At 38.2% G+C, this 17,559-nt stretch overlaps 1 protein-coding gene across 1 annotated transcript; it reads left to right on the top strand.

Annotated features, from left to right (window-relative positions):
- The first annotated feature begins 802 nt into the window (after nt 1-802).
- Nucleotides 803-6,624, top strand: gpr37l1b (G protein-coupled receptor 37 like 1b). Its single transcript, XM_072563523.1, has 3 exons — nt 803-920; nt 1,317-2,392; nt 5,078-6,624. Exons 2-3 carry the CDS (start codon nt 1,601-1,603, stop codon nt 5,882-5,884), a joined length of 1,599 nt encoding a protein of 532 aa, XP_072419624.1. The 5' UTR covers nt 803-920; nt 1,317-1,600; the 3' UTR covers nt 5,885-6,624.
- The last annotated feature ends 10,935 nt before the right edge of the window (nt 6,625-17,559 follow it).

Below are 17,559 nucleotides of genomic sequence, written 5' to 3'. Positions count from 1 at the left end.
ACTTTTTCACACAGCAAATAGCATTGCTGCCTCACAGCACCAGGGACCGAGGTTCAATTCCACCTTTGGGCAACTCTCTGTGCGGAGTATGTACATTCTCCCCATGTCCGCACGGGCTTCTTCCAGGTGTTTCAGTTTCCTCTCAGAGTGTACATACATGTTGGTTGGGTAGAATAAAAATAGAAAGAGTTCTGGGGAAGGGTCACTCAACGTGAGATGTTAACACTAATTTCTCTCCACAGATGCTGCTGGACCTGCTGAGATTTTCCAGAAATTTCTGACTTTGTTTCTGATTTACAGCATCTGCAGTTCTTTCTATTTTGATTTACGCAAGTTAGGTGGATTCACCATAGCAAATGCAGGGTTACAGGGATAGGATAGGGGGATGAGTATAGCTGGGATGCTCTTCAGAAGAGTGGTGTTGTTCAAATGGCCTGCTTCCACACCGTAGAGATTCTATGAACCAGAAATGATATTCAGAAGAAGTTTCTTTACACAGAAAGCATCTAGAATGTGGAAGTAAAGGTGAATAGTTCACTACATAAATAGATGAGGGGAAAAGGAACCTTAGGGTATGTTGATGGAGTTAGATGTAGAGGGCTGTGGGGAAGCCAGGGTCCAGTTGGGGGGTGGGGGGGGGGGGGGTCAGTCGATCAGAGTTTGATTGTTGGTCAGCTAATAATTTCTAATTCCTTGCAAACGCTTGAAACTCGTTAGTGAAATGAAAGCATCTGAGCAGCTGCCTCGGTTGTTCCACTACGAGGTAAAAACAATGACTGCAGATGCTGGAAACCAGATTCTGGATTAGTGGTGCTGGAAGAGCACAGCAGTTCAGGCAGCATTCGAGGAGCAGCAAAATCGACGTTTCGGGCAAAAACCCTTCATCAGGAATAAAGGCAGAAAGCCTGAAGCGTGGAAAGGTAAACTGGAGGAGGGTGGGGGTGGGGAGAAAGTAGCATAGATTACATTAGGTGAGTGGGGGAGGGGATGAAGGTGATAGGTCAGGGAGGAGTGGGTGGAGTGGATAGGTGGAAAAGAAGATAGGCAGGTCGGACAAAACACCTTCCAAAGGCAATTTACATTTCCTTCGTTTAGTGCCTTTTGTTTTCTAGCAGGGGTTGAGACAAAGTTAGAAAAGAGCGAAACCGAGGCAAAACTAATATTAGCTTCTTTAAGATATCAGTAAAACTTTTTTTTGAGCACTTTGCATTAAATCCAATTATAAACCACCTTTGGAGTTCCTTTTGTGAAGTATTGATTCACACCAGCAGGGGGCAATTCAAAACTCCTCACTGTGTGCTGTCTTTTATTTGTAGTAATGTTGGGAAAACATCGAGAGAACCGAAAATAACGAGAGTTTGAAGAGAATCGAGTAGTTTGCTTTGTTGCAGGTTGATCAATGCACAAAGTTGTGATGTGATAGCTCCAGACATACACTGCACACTGACAGCTGTACGTCGGAAGGGTTTACAGACAAGAGTCACCAAGTGGAAAGATTTTGCAAAAAAAAGGGAGACTTTAGTCTGGGTTGAGGCGGCTGTAAATCTGTCGACACTGTCGTGCAGTTTACTTCTCGGTTAGAAGGGGAGAGGGGAGGGAAATGTGCACCTCTCTCGCTGTTCTGTTTCTAGTGCAATTCTTTATCCTTGGATTGACAACTACCGACAACATCCAACAGCACCATGACCTGACAAGAGGCGCCAGCGGTAAATGGTACAAGTGGCAAAAGGTACCAGAGCAAAGTGACCTCCAGCTGAAAAGAACAGCAATTCAACAAGTGCCTGGGGCTGACCAGTGGCTTGGAGAGCACCTGGAGACTGCAGGAAACACCAGCTCAAATCCTGATAGCCCAAACAAAAGGAGCCTTCCAAAAGAACCCGAGCAAAGAGCAAGGCGGGGGACAGATCAAAAGGGCACCGTTGCCCCAGTAGAGGCAACAGCCGCGTCTCCCCCACAAGGCAACTCCGTGGAATCGACCCATTTCCAACTAAGTTCCAGGATCCCTTCGCTCAAAGATGAGCGGGTACAGGTATCAGGGGGTGAGGCGACGTCTGGAGTTCGAGGTGAGGAAGTGAACGGATTGGAAACAACAGCGAAGAGACTCCAGCTGCAGAACAGCCTGTACCCTGTCACTGACAGCACCTACAGCGCGTACGCCGTCATGTTTCTGTCCTTGATCCTGTTCGCGGTCGGCATCATTGCAAACCTAGCCGTGATGTGCATTGTCTGTCACAATTATTACATGAAGACCGCCTGGAATAACATTCTAGCTGGCATGGCTTGTTGGGACTTTTTTGTCATCTTCTTCTGTCTGCCGGTGGTCATCTTCAATGAGATCACCAAGAAAAGGCTGCTCGGGGACATTGGCTGTAAAGTGGTGTCCTACCTGGAGGTAAGACCCGGCTTGTTTGGGACTGAATTATCATTCGGATGGTCTGATATTCTAAACACGTGCCCGGAGATCCCCTCTGCTTGGTATTTCAGACAATACATATTTTGTATTTATGTGGAAGTTCTTTAAAGAAAAGAAAACACTTGCCCTTCACACCATCCTTGAACTTTCCCACCTCGCACCTTAAATGTATGCCCCTTAGTATTAGACATTTCAATTCTGGGAGAAGGACTCTGACCGTCAACCCTATCCATGCATCTCATAATTTCATACACTTCTGTCAAGTCTCCCCTCAGCCTCCACCAGCTCCAAAGAACACAACTCAAGAAAACAGAATTACTTAAACATTCCCAATCTCTACCAGCCCCCTTTTAGAAAATATAAACAGTCATTGGAATAAAAATATAACCATATATATAGATAGATCTTTACATTCCACTATTCTGTGTTCTAAGACATGTAAAGTCCTTAATTCGAAGATGAAACCCTACTCTGTGAGCTTTATAAAACAAAAAATTGTAGGTGCTGAAGATGTGAAACAAAAAGTGCTGGAAAAACTCAGCAGGTCTGGCAAGCTGTAAAGAGAAAAACAGTTAAAGTTTCCAGTCCTGTGACCCTTAGACCAGATATCCACAATTTCTGCCAGATATGCTGACTTTCTGTTTTTATAGCTGTAGGTTTTATTGTTTGGTTTACTGTTGGACATTATTTGATACAGCTCGTACAATGGACCTGTGTGGAATATGACTTCATGTATTTCTTATGTTTAAATTTTTCACTTTCATTGTTATGGGACTAGTACAAAAATACATGCAGTTTATAAGATTGTGTTAAATGGAAGTCAACTTTAAGGAAAGCTCAATTTAACTGATAAAAGTATCTAAAGTTGAATAGGTTTTCCTAACTGTGTAAAGTTTTTACATTCTGAAGTATATCACTCTGCCGCTTTATGCCACGTTTAATAATTTGATGGTATAGCTTCCTACTGTCCAGTTTATGTCAATTGGTAGCAAGGTGTAAACTTGTGAATTAGTTTACGCTGAGATTTTTCAAATTATTGAAATGGTGTGCTACTAAATATGATTGCAGCAATGTTTACTTCTTGGTGGGTTATATGCCACATTGAATAAAGAGTAAAATTCATATCAGCAATTAAATCCTTTAACATCCAAAAATGTGCAGGTCAGGTGAATTGGCCATGCTAAATTGCCCATAGTGTTAGGTAAGGGGTAAATGTAGGGGTATGGGTGGTATACGCTTCGGCGGGTCGATGTGGACTTGTTGGGCTGAAGGGCCTGTTTCCACACTGTAAGCAATCTAATCTAATCATCAGCAACAAAGAAAGGCCAGAGCAACATGCATATGGTGAAGATAAAGGTAATTGTTGTACAAGAGTTGAATGTACAATGGTTACATGGCAGCCCTTTGTTAGCACAGTGATGACCCTTGGAAATTATACATATCAATTAGAACTACTTTCTTTGAGGATCAGCTGCAGGATGCTTTGGAGGAACTACTCAGTATCAGATCAGAGAATGTAGTATATTTTAGAAGTTCATTTTGTCTTTGAGTTTGGGCATTCTACTATACTGGCTGAGAGAAAGGGCTGACTGGTTTTAATTGCGACAACAATGCATTCATTGTATTGAACATGATGCCATGAGAACATTAATTATTAAAGAGACAGAGAGATAGAGAGAGGAACAACTTTTTAAAGGATTGAGGCCAGTATAAAGAAGCTGCTGTATGTTTAGAGACAGCCTTTTTTAAAAAAAAGAGAAAATGCCTATAGTTTGGCACAAGTGGTAATAGTTAAATCTTAAAGCTAGAACTAAGCACTAACATCTAACTGGTCAAATCAAACAGGAGATGCTGGCGATATTCAAGAGTCAGGCAGCATCTATGGACAGAGATACTTCAAAACAATAACCCTGTTTCTCTCATCACAGATATTGTCTGACCTGCTGAACACTTCCAGCAGTTTCTGAGTTAATTTTCATCAGATTTATTACATGCAGTATTTTAGTTTTGTCTAAATCAATGAGTGAGAATGATTTTGTTTTTGATGTTTTGACAAATTGCCTGGTTTAATGTTATCATATTGCATAATAAGCACAGCTTAAAACACTGTTCAATTTCAATAATATTTAAGTGCAGTGCTTGGGCAGTCTATATGATTATATTGTAGCAGTTTGTAAAAGCAGAAAATATTCACTACTTCAGACTTATGTATGAAATTAATATTAGCTTCTATTATGTTTTCTTTTTAAGAAAATAAAGATATTACATTTTTAAGAAGTAAATTCCAATATACTAAATGTTAAATGTTAGTGTAATGTGCTTTCTTTGTCAATGTATGAATAATTACCAAGTGTTAATATACAGTAGATTGGTGTAACTGTTTCTAATAATGACATTGACATTGATGTATCATGGAATAATTTACAATTGTCCTTTCATTATTCATTTGGCACTGCCTTATTTTACACTGAATGTTTGAATAAAAATGATTATGGAAATATTTCACATCAAATGTTATTAACATTTTAATTTATGCTTCTTAGAATTTAACATGGGGTTTTTCCAGTGGAGAATGGCTATTTTGTGTAGCTGTGTAAGCTGTTTCAACATTAGGGCATTGTAAAAAGATATACAATTTATATATGAATTTATTTTAACTTCTAGGTTTCTTCTCTTGGAGTCACTACCTTTAGCCTATGTGCATTAAGCATCGACAAGTTTCGTTCTGCAACAAGCACACAGTCACAAATTAGGCTGATAGAAAATTGTCTATCCATTGTGGCCAAGATGGCAGTCATCTGGATAGGATCTATGTTGCTGGCCCTCCCTGAAGTCCTTCTCTGGCAACTGAATCAAAAGACTTCCATTGTGTCTGGGGTTATCACTGACTATTGCATCATCAAAACATCTTTGAATCTCCCTGAGCATATCTATGAACTTGCACTGACCTATGAGAATTCCAGGATGTGGTGGTACTTTGGTTGCTACTTCTGCTTGCCCATCATTTTCACAGTGACTTGCCAGTTGGTGTTGAGACGAGTAAGAAACACAGAGAAGAAATCCAACCTCAAAATTATTTCTCAGCATGCTCAGCATGAAAATCAAAAGAACAATACCTTGATTGGTCTGACTATCCTCTATGGCTTCTGCATTATCCCGGAAAATGTTTCCAACATCGTGGTGACCTACACCTTTCCTGAAATCTCCAAGGAGACCGTTGACTTGCTCAACATTATTAATCAGTTCTTCCTGTTTTTCAAGTCCTCTGTAACCCCAGTGTTGCTTCTATGTCTCTGTAAACCTTTGGGCAGAGCCTTCATGGATTGCTGTTGCTGCTGCTGTGATGAATGCGTTCCAGAGACTTCAGAAATTGATGTTCATGACAGCAAGCTGAAGACAGAAATGGCAACTATTTTCTGTGATAATTCCAAGGAAACACCAACAATGATGACCCTAGGTACTCAATGTTAGTTACAATCCTTCACATTCAACCTGCATCCTGAAGGCTCAATGGTGAAGCATGCCCATTTTCAAAAACACAGTTAATTTTTTGACTTAGTGGTGCTCTTTTTACTGCCCAAAATGACCTAGTAAATAAGGTGAAATTTAGTTAGCTCTAGTTAAGTTCCTGATGTGTGAATAACTAATATTTCCTTGCTGAGTTTAAGCTTTATTTTAGACAGTTAAATCATAAGAAGCAATTTTTAATGAAATACAGTCAAAAAGTATTAAAATATAATTTGTTGCTCCAAAATATTAGAAATACATCCATGTAGCATAAAATTCCCTACAATAAATCCCTAGTGGATCATAGTGTCTTACATTCTAACTAAAACTTTTAATTTAAAACATGGGATAGTTTTTTTTTCATTTTTACTTGTGATGCATTGTTATCATGTTGAGAATGATTATCAGTTGAACATACAACAATTCCTATTATTATCAAGATTAACAAGACTGCAGTGCATGAAGAACCTTTAACATTCTCCTAATTTCTAGATCTGCACTTTTATAAATATTGTCTTTTGAACCCCTTATAGTGTCAGAATGTATTGTCTAGACATGAGTTTCCAAATTTAATACATAATTAGATAAATAGCTGTTTTTATATTCACAATCATATATGTTGATGGGGAAACCAGCTGCTGTGTAATTTCACAACAGTGTTGGCCTAGTATAATGTCAAATAAAAATATGAACCAGTTTCTTTGGTTCTGGTTTGTGCTTTGTTTTATTTCAGAATGGCTTTTATTTATTTCACCTATATTTCATCAGTGCAAGCTGCACTATTGATAAGAGACTGATTGAACTGCCAGTACTAAAATGGGAGATAACTAAGTATCCAGAACAGTTGGAGACTAGCCCTACATGGTAGTCTCAAACATCTGTGGAAAACCAAACTCTCAGGTTTCAGATGACTATTAAACAGTCTTAACATTTAAGGTTGAAGCCAGCAACGATAGAACAAAATGTCACATATTAAGCAAGTGAAATGAATTTCTGTTGACCAATTTCACAATATTTCCTTTAAACATCTATCAATACAGTACTGTTTTATATATCACAAAGAAAGATACCAGAATTTGTCCCAATTAATGGCTGAGCATATAAACAACTAAGTTCCGGTTTAGAACATAGAACATAGAACATAGAAAAATACATCGCAGTACAGGCCCTTTGGCCCTCGATGTTGCGCCGATCCAAGCCCACCTAACCTACACTAGCCCACTATCCTCCATATGCTTATCCATATGCCCGCTTAAATGCCCATAAAAAGGGAGAGTCCACCACTGCTACTGGCAGGGCATTCCATGAACTCACGACTCGCTGAGTAAAGAATCTACCCCTAACATCTGTCATATACCTACCACCCCTTAATTTAAAGCTATGTCCCCTCATAATAGCTGACTCCATATGCGGAAAAAGGTTCTCATGGCCAACCCTATCTAAACCCCTAATCATCTTGTACACCTCTATCAAGTCACCCCTAAACCTTCTTTTCTCCAATGAAAACAGCCCCAAGTGCCTCAGCCTTTCCTCATACGATCTTCCTACCATACCAGGCAACATCCTGGTAAAAGTCCTCTGCACCCGTTCCAGTGTCTCCACATCCTTCCTATAGTATGGTGACCAAAACTGCACACAATACTCCAGATGCGGCCGCACCAGAGTCTTATACAACTGCAACATGACCTCAGGACTCCGGAACTCAATTCCTCTACCAATAAAAGCCAGTACGCCATATGCCTTCTTCACCGCACTATTTACCTGGGTGGCAACTTTCAGAGATCTGTGTACATGGACACCAAGATCCCTCCGCTCATCCACACTACCAAGTATCCGACCATTAGCCCAGGACCCCATCTTTTTGTTACTCATACCAAAGTGAATCACCTCACACTTACCCACATTGAACTCCATTTGCCACCTTTCTGCCCAGCTCTGCAGCTTATCTATATCCCGCTGTAACTTGACACATCCTTCCTCACTGTCAACAACTCCACCGACTTTTGTATCATCCGCAAACTTGCTCGCCCAATCTTCTAGCCCCTCCTCCAGGTCATTTATAAAAATGACAAACAGCAATGGTCCCAAAACAGATCCTTGCGGAACACTGCTAGTAACTGCACTCCAAGATGAATCTTTACTATCAACTACTACCCTCTGTCTTCTTCCAGCCAGTCAATTCCTAATCCAAACCTCCAACTCACCCTCAATGCCATACCTCCGTATTTTTTGCAGTAGCCTACAATTGGGTTTAGGCCAAGTGAACTGGCCTCAGCTATAATGCTCATAGAAGTGCTACAATTGTTATTCATTCTGCAAGATTAAGATAAGGAACATCAGCTGGAAGTCTCCCTTTTTTGGTAAACCAACCTAACCAGACATATTATGACACATTTCTGGAGCAGATGGGACTTGAACTCAGGCCTCCACTTGGTTTAGAGGTAGGAATGCTCCCACAACATCCCCAGCTGGAAGTCATTTTGATGGCTAATCAAAAGCTCCTGCTCCTTGTCAGGTTAAGGACACAAATGGGCTCTGCTTTTAGTGTTAGGTCCAGAAAGGATCATAGTCTGTTGTGGCTGTAGGTAAGGACTGAATCAGCTCCAAGTGTTAAGTATAGATACAATTGGCTGCATTGTGCTTTCCTCCTGCTGTAATATAATGTAACTTATTGAAGAAAAATAATCGCAGAGATAACTCGGTAAAGAAAACAAGAATGAAATGTACAAATTCTGTAGCCTTGAAACATTTCCAGAAACGGCACAAAATGCTTTCATCAAGGTTGAGTGACAGAACTAAATCAAGGATTTAAATCATTTTGTCATTATGCTCGGCTTTGGCAATGTTGAATGACAAGCTTGAATAAATTTCAAAATTACTGCTCCAATTCAGGACTAGTAAGCGTGTGTTTCTATGGTCACATGGTAACAGCTATTGAAAAAGCTTGAATAACAAGCAAGGAGAAGTCACGGGTAACTAATTTACAAAATGGGTCTGCAGTGTTCTGCACAGTTGAGCCTTAGATCAGATGTATGCTGACAGATCAGTTGCTAGTAAAGGTCTGGTACTGGTAAATGTCATGCTGCCTTACTGACATGTCTGCTGTTTGCATCTGCCAATCATTTGTTGCATACAATGATTTACGAGAGAAATGGCAATAAGTATTTTCACCAAACAAGCCAAAGTTTATAAGAAGTCAAAGATATGAATAGGATTGTCACCTGCATAGATGACAATTCTGTTAATTGCTGATGGTTAATCGCTTGTTTTTTTTTAAATAACTGCAAATAAATTCATAATATATCTACATATAACAAAGCAACTAATTTCTGAAATAAAGTCATAATATATCTGCATTTGACAAAAACAACTAGTTTCTGAACTTGAAAACTTTCATCAAATTCTCAGTAGTGCACACATAAAATGAGCAACAATAATTTTATTTAGCTTGAGTGTGAATTCACCTGTTAAAGCACATCAGAGGAGTGGTGTATTGCAGCATACGGTACAAAATACTGTTTCACCTTTGTCCTTTACCAGACTTTTACTAGCAACTGATCTGTTAGCAGCTTTTCTATTCAAATTCCTTAAATTAAGCAAACCATGGGAGAATAAAATCTTGATGTATCACAGTAAAACATTAATTCAAGAACAGTTTTAAGCTTTAAACTAAGGATTAACCTTTAGAATCACAGTACCTTGCACCACATTTAGTTCATTATATCTGTGCTGGCTTTTTGTGACAGCAACCAAAACAAAACTTTCTGGTCCCCAATATCATGAACTTTTTGCTGGCTTCAAATACCCATTAATTTCTCTTTTAAAGCCAGTTTTAAATCACTCCTCTGGGAAAGCCTTCCACATCCAACAAACCCATTGCAAGAAGAATAACTTTCTAATTTCCCATTGTCTTAGTGACAAAGTTTATCAATTTGATGTCACTGATTCCCTGAAGAGATGAAAAAAAGTTTCCTACTCAATTGAGCAAAAAATATTTCACGTTTTAATCTTCCAATAAATCTAAACAAGATGTGCTACACTATTTAATGTTAGTTTTGGTTCCAAGGGATTTACAAAGCAGTGTTTTCATTTTTCTGTTTCTTTGCTTTTTTCCTTATTTATTTTCTTTCACGCTCTTAATTTCCCACACTATAAGGAACAGAAGAGAGTGTAATTGATCAACTGCATTGACTTCTTTCCACATTAATATCTACTCTGTCACTAGATGGTGTGGAAATGCACTATAGATTCATATGATTTTTAACTTTCCTTCTGACATTAACAGCACCTTTTCTCTCCACCCAGTACTACGGTAGACAATGCAATAAGATTGTGAACATAATGCAGTATGTCTAATGCACAGCTGAACTTTAGGTCAGATGTATGCTAACAGATCAGTTGCTAGTAAAAGTCTGGTAAAGGACAAAGGTGAAACAGTATTTTGTACCGTATGCTGCAATACACCACTCCTCTGATGTGCTTTAACAGGTGAATTCACACTCGAGCTAAATAAAATTATTGTTGCTCATTTTATGTGTGCACTACTGAGAATTTGATGAAAGCTTTCAAGTTCAGAAACTAATTGTTTTTGTCATTGGAATAGAAAATTCCAATGTTTCACATGCTTTGCCATCTGAAACCTCAGGTGGACAAATAATGCTTGTGGCATTTTCAATTGATTTAAATGTCACCTGACTAGTCAAGTAAAGTTCAAGGGTGTTAACCCAAATCAAGCAATTACCTTGCTCTAAGATAATAAATCTTTAAATTAGACCTATAGAGTCATAATGGCCATGCCAGTGGATTAATTGTAGATTGCTTTTATTAGAGGAGGTGAGACTTAACATCTGGTCTCCTGGTTCTGGTGTTGGGACAGCACCACAAGAGCCCCTTGTTTTTCAAGGTAGATGTTTTTAATCAACCTGTTCAGAGATGTATACTTCTGGAGCAGATAGGACTTGAACCCAAGCCTCCTAGCTTCAAAGAAAGGGATGTTCCTGCTGTGCCACAAGAGCCCAGTGTTCTTCAGGGCATTGTCCCTGCTCTGGTGATAACCTTCCCTCCAACATAATGCCAGAAGTGGGGATGATCATTGATAACTGTATTCATTTTCATATGATTTGCAATTGCTCAGATAGTAAATCAGTTCATTCACAGCAAAAATCAAGCAGCTTTCAAGCTTGAGCTGATTAGTGCCAGGTAGCATTTGTACCATACAAGTGTAAGCAATGACCATTTCCAACAGGATAGAATCCAACCATATCCCCTTGATGTTCAATGGCATTACTCATCACCAAAAGCCACACCATCAACATCTTGAGATTGTCATTGACCAGAAACTATACCAAAGTGCACAAGACGTAAGTGCCAATCAGTTGAATAAAATATCCCAAAAATCAAGAATGCTAGAACTCAGCCTTCATTTAGATAGCATGTTAAACAATGTAAAACATTCCACTGAATTTCACAGATCTCTACTTGGATAAAACTGACAAAGAACAAGACATTAAGACACGTGACCAAAAGTTTGTCTGATGACATTTCGTGGCACACTTTACAGGAGAAAAAAGAGGTGAACAGCTGAAGAGGCCGGGAGGGAATTCCACAGCTTAGGGCCTAGACTAGCAGCTGATAAGGATAATTGCATGCAAAACACAAAGACTTTGCTCTGATACAATAAATCCTTAAAGTTTCACTCTGAGGCACACTCGTGCTTCACTTGGAAATATGTCATGGTTTCTTCATGCTGAGTAAAAACCATGGAAATCTATCCCAAACAGCACTGTAGCAGTATCTATACTCAGACAGCAACAATTCCCACTCCATTTGCAAGGGGTAGCAATAAATGCTGATATTGTCAACAATGACCAGGATGAATGCAATAAAAAAAGTGCAGGTGAATGTAGGGCACGAGAATGAAAACAGATGAGACTGAGTGTGCTGCCTCTAATAATGAAGCATGTTCCATGGCAACCCACTCACACAGAAGCAATATTGAAGCAGTCAATTTAACAACTGGAGGGACATTTATGTTAAACAGATTCTTTGCCAAATAACTAAACTGCTTCAATGCTGAATAACCACAGATGAGTGGGTGAGCTAATCCTATCCAGTTATTTTGATTTTACATTGTATAAATATAAAATTTTCTCTGAAATCTTATCAAGCCTCCAGTGGAGTTTTGCAAACATAAAAACCTTTTTTTAATTAAAAACCAATAAGTCTTTTGAGTAGAAAACAGGCAGTAAGGAAAAAAAAATTGAAAACTGAAAATTTAGATGACCACTAAATAAATGCAAATGCATCCCAAATCTGCAGAAGATCATGTGTACAATTCCCCCAGTGAATGATAATGAAATGCCTAAGTGCTGTAAGTTGGAAAAGATGAGACATTTTGTCAAGTTCAGTGAAGTATTCTATGGAGAGTATACAATGATAATATCTGTTGCACATTATTGCAGAATGAACTATTAGTGGGTGGTACACATAGTTTATGACTATTTCAACCACTGTTTAGCACGTTAAAACATAACTGACAGAGTTCAGAACACTCAGTGACCTCAACTAAGACTGTCATTAAAAATGAGACAATGCTTTATTTAGTTGCTGATATGAACAAAGGATTTTCTATCAATCATCAAGCAATATTTTATAACTGTCTTTGCAGACAATTAGCACATATAGTAGCTCAAAACCGATATCTTAAATTCTGGTACTGCTAATAAAGATCATACTTACAGCCCCCACAGTTCAATCAGGCTACACAACTTATTTTGCACAAAAACTTCTGAAGCATTCTACAGTCTCAAAATTAAGCATTTCATGACAGGAGCTTGAAACTATGCAGATTTTAATGTAACAATTCATATTTTAAAACGTAGTAGATTTTTGTTAGGGTAATCAATGTATTTTCAAAATAGAACAGGGCTATCATGCATTTGTTTTGCGGAAACTGTTACATAACAATTAAGTTTAAAAAAACAACCAATGCTGGCCTTTTAACTAGTAAAAAAAATGTATCGTATAACATTAAGTTGTTCGGTAATACATCGCAGGATAGAGCAGAAATATTCATCGATCACGTTAAATTGAGTATTACCTCACTATAACATATAATTTAGTAATTTTTTAAGACAACGTTTTGACAATAGTTAGTCTTCCACACAAAGACATGTTCATAAGATCCAGAAAGCAAAATCACTCTGGTTATGAATAAAGTACATTATATACCCAACTATCCCAGAAGGACACTTACTGACATTCTTTTTCAGTAAATGACTGTTCTGAACTCAGCATGTAAATGTGACAAGACTGTATTAGGAGAGTATCATCAGTCTTGGCCAAGGATCCAACTCAAGGAAATAGAAAGTGGCCCGCTGCCCTTATATTTCTTTTCTAGTGTTGGACAATGTTTGTCTTGTTCAAAGTTCAGCTGAGTGGGACTATGAAAGTCCAGCTATCAATTCTAAGCACTACAAATTGTTCAGCAGCCAAGAATATAGCCAAGGAGTCCAGTTTAATTTGCTGAAGTATGCAAACATTTCTGAAAAGGAATTGTACAGTTTGCAGTAAACAGAATAAACACAGGAACTATGCTTTTTCATCACATTCTGCCTCTATTTAGATCTTGAGGAAGTTGAAATATGAAAGACATCACTAAAGAGAAATCTTTAACTTCTGGTTATAAAGAAGCCACACATGATGAAACAATAAATGCTTATAATTTTAAAATGCTATCTAAACTGCGGCAAGACGACTCATCATCTTGCAGGCTGTTACCAGGAGCAACAAAACCAATGACCTTTTTGCAGAAGCCTCATGTATTTCAGAACTTAATGTATCCTTTCATGTTTCCAAGTGAGATGTGATCTGTGCAAACATTTATCACACCGGCATTACATCAAACCATTTTCAGCCTGTATGTGCAAGTACTCAAAAGAAAATCAATCACTGCTTGATTCAGGATAAAACTTTGGTAAAAACAGTCCCTTAAAATATTAGAACTTTACATAATTTCATCCAGTTTCCTCAAATACCAACTCAGTGGATTATAATTCCCAAGATGTCAGCAGTGTTCTGCTCCAAAAGATAACTATATTTAAACAGATTTCAAGTCCACACTTTTATGAGAGCTTTACTTCAGTCAGCCACACTCCATAAAACACACATCCCACTAATTACTTATTCCCTACATTTAAACAATAAATTTTACCCAATTCACTTAACTAATAAATCTGTCACTTGTTCTCTCATTCCATTAGCTCTCAAGCCTTCCTTCTGACCATACTAGACGATGACAGATTCTCATTTTACTTTTTAGATGAATCAATTTAATAATAAAAACACAAAACATATAAAATGACAATAATTATATTCCCAGTTCCTTTCTTTCCCATTTGAAGTTCCATGCATCTTTTCATCCAGCATGTTCAACCTTTTCTTAGAACTTGCTGCTTTCTTGTAACAATATTAGATAGCTGACTGCTGCTCTCCACCCATTTCAATTTAGAGATCTGTTCATTTTCCACAGTCTGTTTTAAACTGCAATTTTATCATCAGTCTTTTATCTTTCACAAATTTAGTTGAGTATACATTATCCCATAGTGACTTATTATTGATATGTTACTTAATGGGGATTGCTGCTGAGTTCCTTTTTAAAAATTTTTCCAATATTTTTGCCAAGAAAAATCCCATTTCTACTGCCTCACCAAGAGCAATTGTCTCTGCTGCTTAACTTTTCTGATCATTTAAGCTTATCTCCCTGCAGAAATGTAGCTTAAATATAAATGGATCCACAGTCCCAAGCATTTGTTGCTCACAAAGGCAAATTAAAAAATCAATATTGCTTTTTCTGCCATTGTTGAGTCTGCCCTTATATCTTGGCCCCTCATTTACCCATATGGCTGGTTGTGCCATATCTGGCATCCATGTGTACACAATAAGTCCTCCCCACCTTTGTAGTTTTTATTGTTTTACACCTTTTATTAATTTGCCTTCTAATTCGTTAGAAGATTTTTTAACTACATGGGCTTGTACTACATTTCTTGTCCTTGTTAAAACATGCTTTATAGCTTGCCTTCTATTTCTTTCTTGACTGCTACGGTTTGACCATCCCCCCCCTCTTCACAGGATTTCTTTCAATGGTCCATGATCTCTTTCTAGAGGCATGTTCACTTCCAGCCCCACTATGTGAGTTTACACTGCCATTTTCCTGCCTTCCATCTTATTACTTCATGTTCATAATCCATGGGCCTACCTTCCTGCCACTCATCCTGCACATTCATCCAACTTTAATATTTTTCATTAGTCTTCCCTGCTTTACTTATAATAATCATATTTGTCCATTGACTAACCCCTTTTGGTAAATATTAGACTTTGGTATCAACTTTTGGGGCAGTTGTCCCTCTGGGACAAATAGTTTTCTGTTGACCATCAGAACTGATCATTGAGACAAATTGTCAATTGTCGCCTACTTGTCCTCATAGCTGTGTATCTTTTGTGTATGAGAAGTACCTGGCTCCTTATTATTTTCTATAATTGCTTCAGCATCTACACATTTGAAATCCATTACATGCAATCTTGAAGGGGGCATCCAAACCGTCCGATACCAATGATGGACAATTATTATTTTTCCATCTCTACCAGTAGACTTCACTATGCTTTAAGATCCTCTTTCCTATAATGAACCATATATACAACATTGAAACTGACTTACAAAAGCCTTGTCTTGTATCTCAAGGCTCATCAACTTCTCTGAGACTTCAGCTTTGATAAATCTCTTCCTGCCTAATTGCAGTACATTCAAATGCTCTGTAAATGTGGAATTGATGGTAGTACCTTGCCATACCGATCAATTATTACTGATGGAATTTTGGGATTTCTTTCAAAAATTAAAATGTTATGGACAATGTTCTAAAATGATCTGCAATAAATTCTTGGAATATACAGCCTCCACTATTGCAGATGATAATTTACAGGCTCATCTGCCAAAGTTTGTGAATCATTTTGTCCATTACTACATGGTTCCTTTCACATACTATACAACTAAAAGGGTTTTCTTTTGCCATTTTCAGAAGTATTATGTTCATATTTGCACACACATCACTGAATTCATCGATGAGCAAACTTCACACTCCCCCCTTTCCACCAATTATCAGTAAGGCATTTTGTCAGTGGTCTCAATCCAATCCCTATCCACATTTCCATTATCTTACCCAAAATTACTTTTTCATATTTACTATGTATTATTATTGACTGACAAAATCTGGTTGCCAAATCTAGAAGCTATAGATTGAGAATGCTTTTTAAAAATCTGATAGCTTTGATGAAGATAGTGGGCACAGAATTAAAGTGTTTTGCCAAGAGCAGACTTATTGTCGGGTGTAATAGTGTCCTTTGATATTTTTCTTAAAATCCCACATGTATCATGCAACTTTTCTATGGAGTTATCATACACTCCATCCCTTATTCCTATATCCTTTACTAAAGTGTAAATCTTTTAGAAAATGACAAAATTGTTTACCTAATTTGAAAACAATTGACATTTTACCTTCTAAATTTCCACTCCTTAATGTCAAGCATACTTTCTAAATTTCTTTATTGAAGAGGTTATGTTCCAAGAAAGGCATACAACAGTGCCTTGATTGCAAAAATTACAAATTCACAGATTTTCCAACTACAGCAGTATGTCCAGTTTCATCTGTGTTTTCTTCGATGGTCTATTTTATAATAAAATCACTAAATTCATGAGAATAAAATAATTGATTGCAACTATTTTACGAGAAATAACCACTCTTTTTGAAGATTTTAGGGTATTATAAACTCCAAATCTGAACATGCTGGTATTCTTAAATTAGAACATAGAACATAGAACATAGAACAATACAGCACAGAACAGGCCCTTCGGCCCACGATGTTGTGCCGAACTTCTATCCTAGATTAAGCACCCATCCATGTACCTATCCAAATGCCGCTTAAAGGTCGCCAATGAATCTGACTCCCACGGGCAGCGCATTCCATGCCCCCACCACTCTCTGGGTAAAGAACCCACCCCTGACATCTCCCCTATACCTTCCACCCTTCACCTTAAATTTATGTCCCCTTGTAACACTCTGTTGTACCCGGGGAAAAAGTTTCTGACTGTCTACTCTGTCTATTCCTCTGATCATCTTATAAACCTCTATCAAGTCACCCCTCATCCTTCGCCGTTCCAACGAGAAAAGGCCGAGAACTCTCAACCTATCCTCGTACGACCTACTCTCCATTCCAGGCAACATCCTGGTAAATCTTCTCTGCACCCTCACCAAAGCTTCCACATCTTTCCTAAAGTGAGGCGACCAGAACTGCACACAGTACTCCAAGTGTGGCCTAACCAAAGTCCTGTACAGCTGCAACATCACTTCACGACTCTTGAATTCAATCCCTCTGCTAATGAACGATAACACTCAATAGGCCTTCTTACAAACTCTATCCACCTGAGTGGCAACTTTCAAAGATCTATGAACATAGACCCCAAGATCCCTCTGTTCCTCCAGCTGACCAAGAACCCTACCATTAACCCTGTATTCCGCATTCTTATTTGTTCTTCCAAAATGGACAACCTCACACTTGGCAGGGTTGAACTCCATCTGCCACTCCTC

This window comes from Chiloscyllium punctatum, chromosome 45 (assembly GCF_047496795.1).
Source record: "Chiloscyllium punctatum isolate Juve2018m chromosome 45, sChiPun1.3, whole genome shotgun sequence".
NCBI classification, from domain to species: domain Eukaryota; kingdom Metazoa; phylum Chordata; class Chondrichthyes; order Orectolobiformes; family Hemiscylliidae; genus Chiloscyllium; species Chiloscyllium punctatum.
Note: the sequence above shows the minus strand (reverse complement) of the source record. Positions and strands in the feature narration are given on the sequence as shown.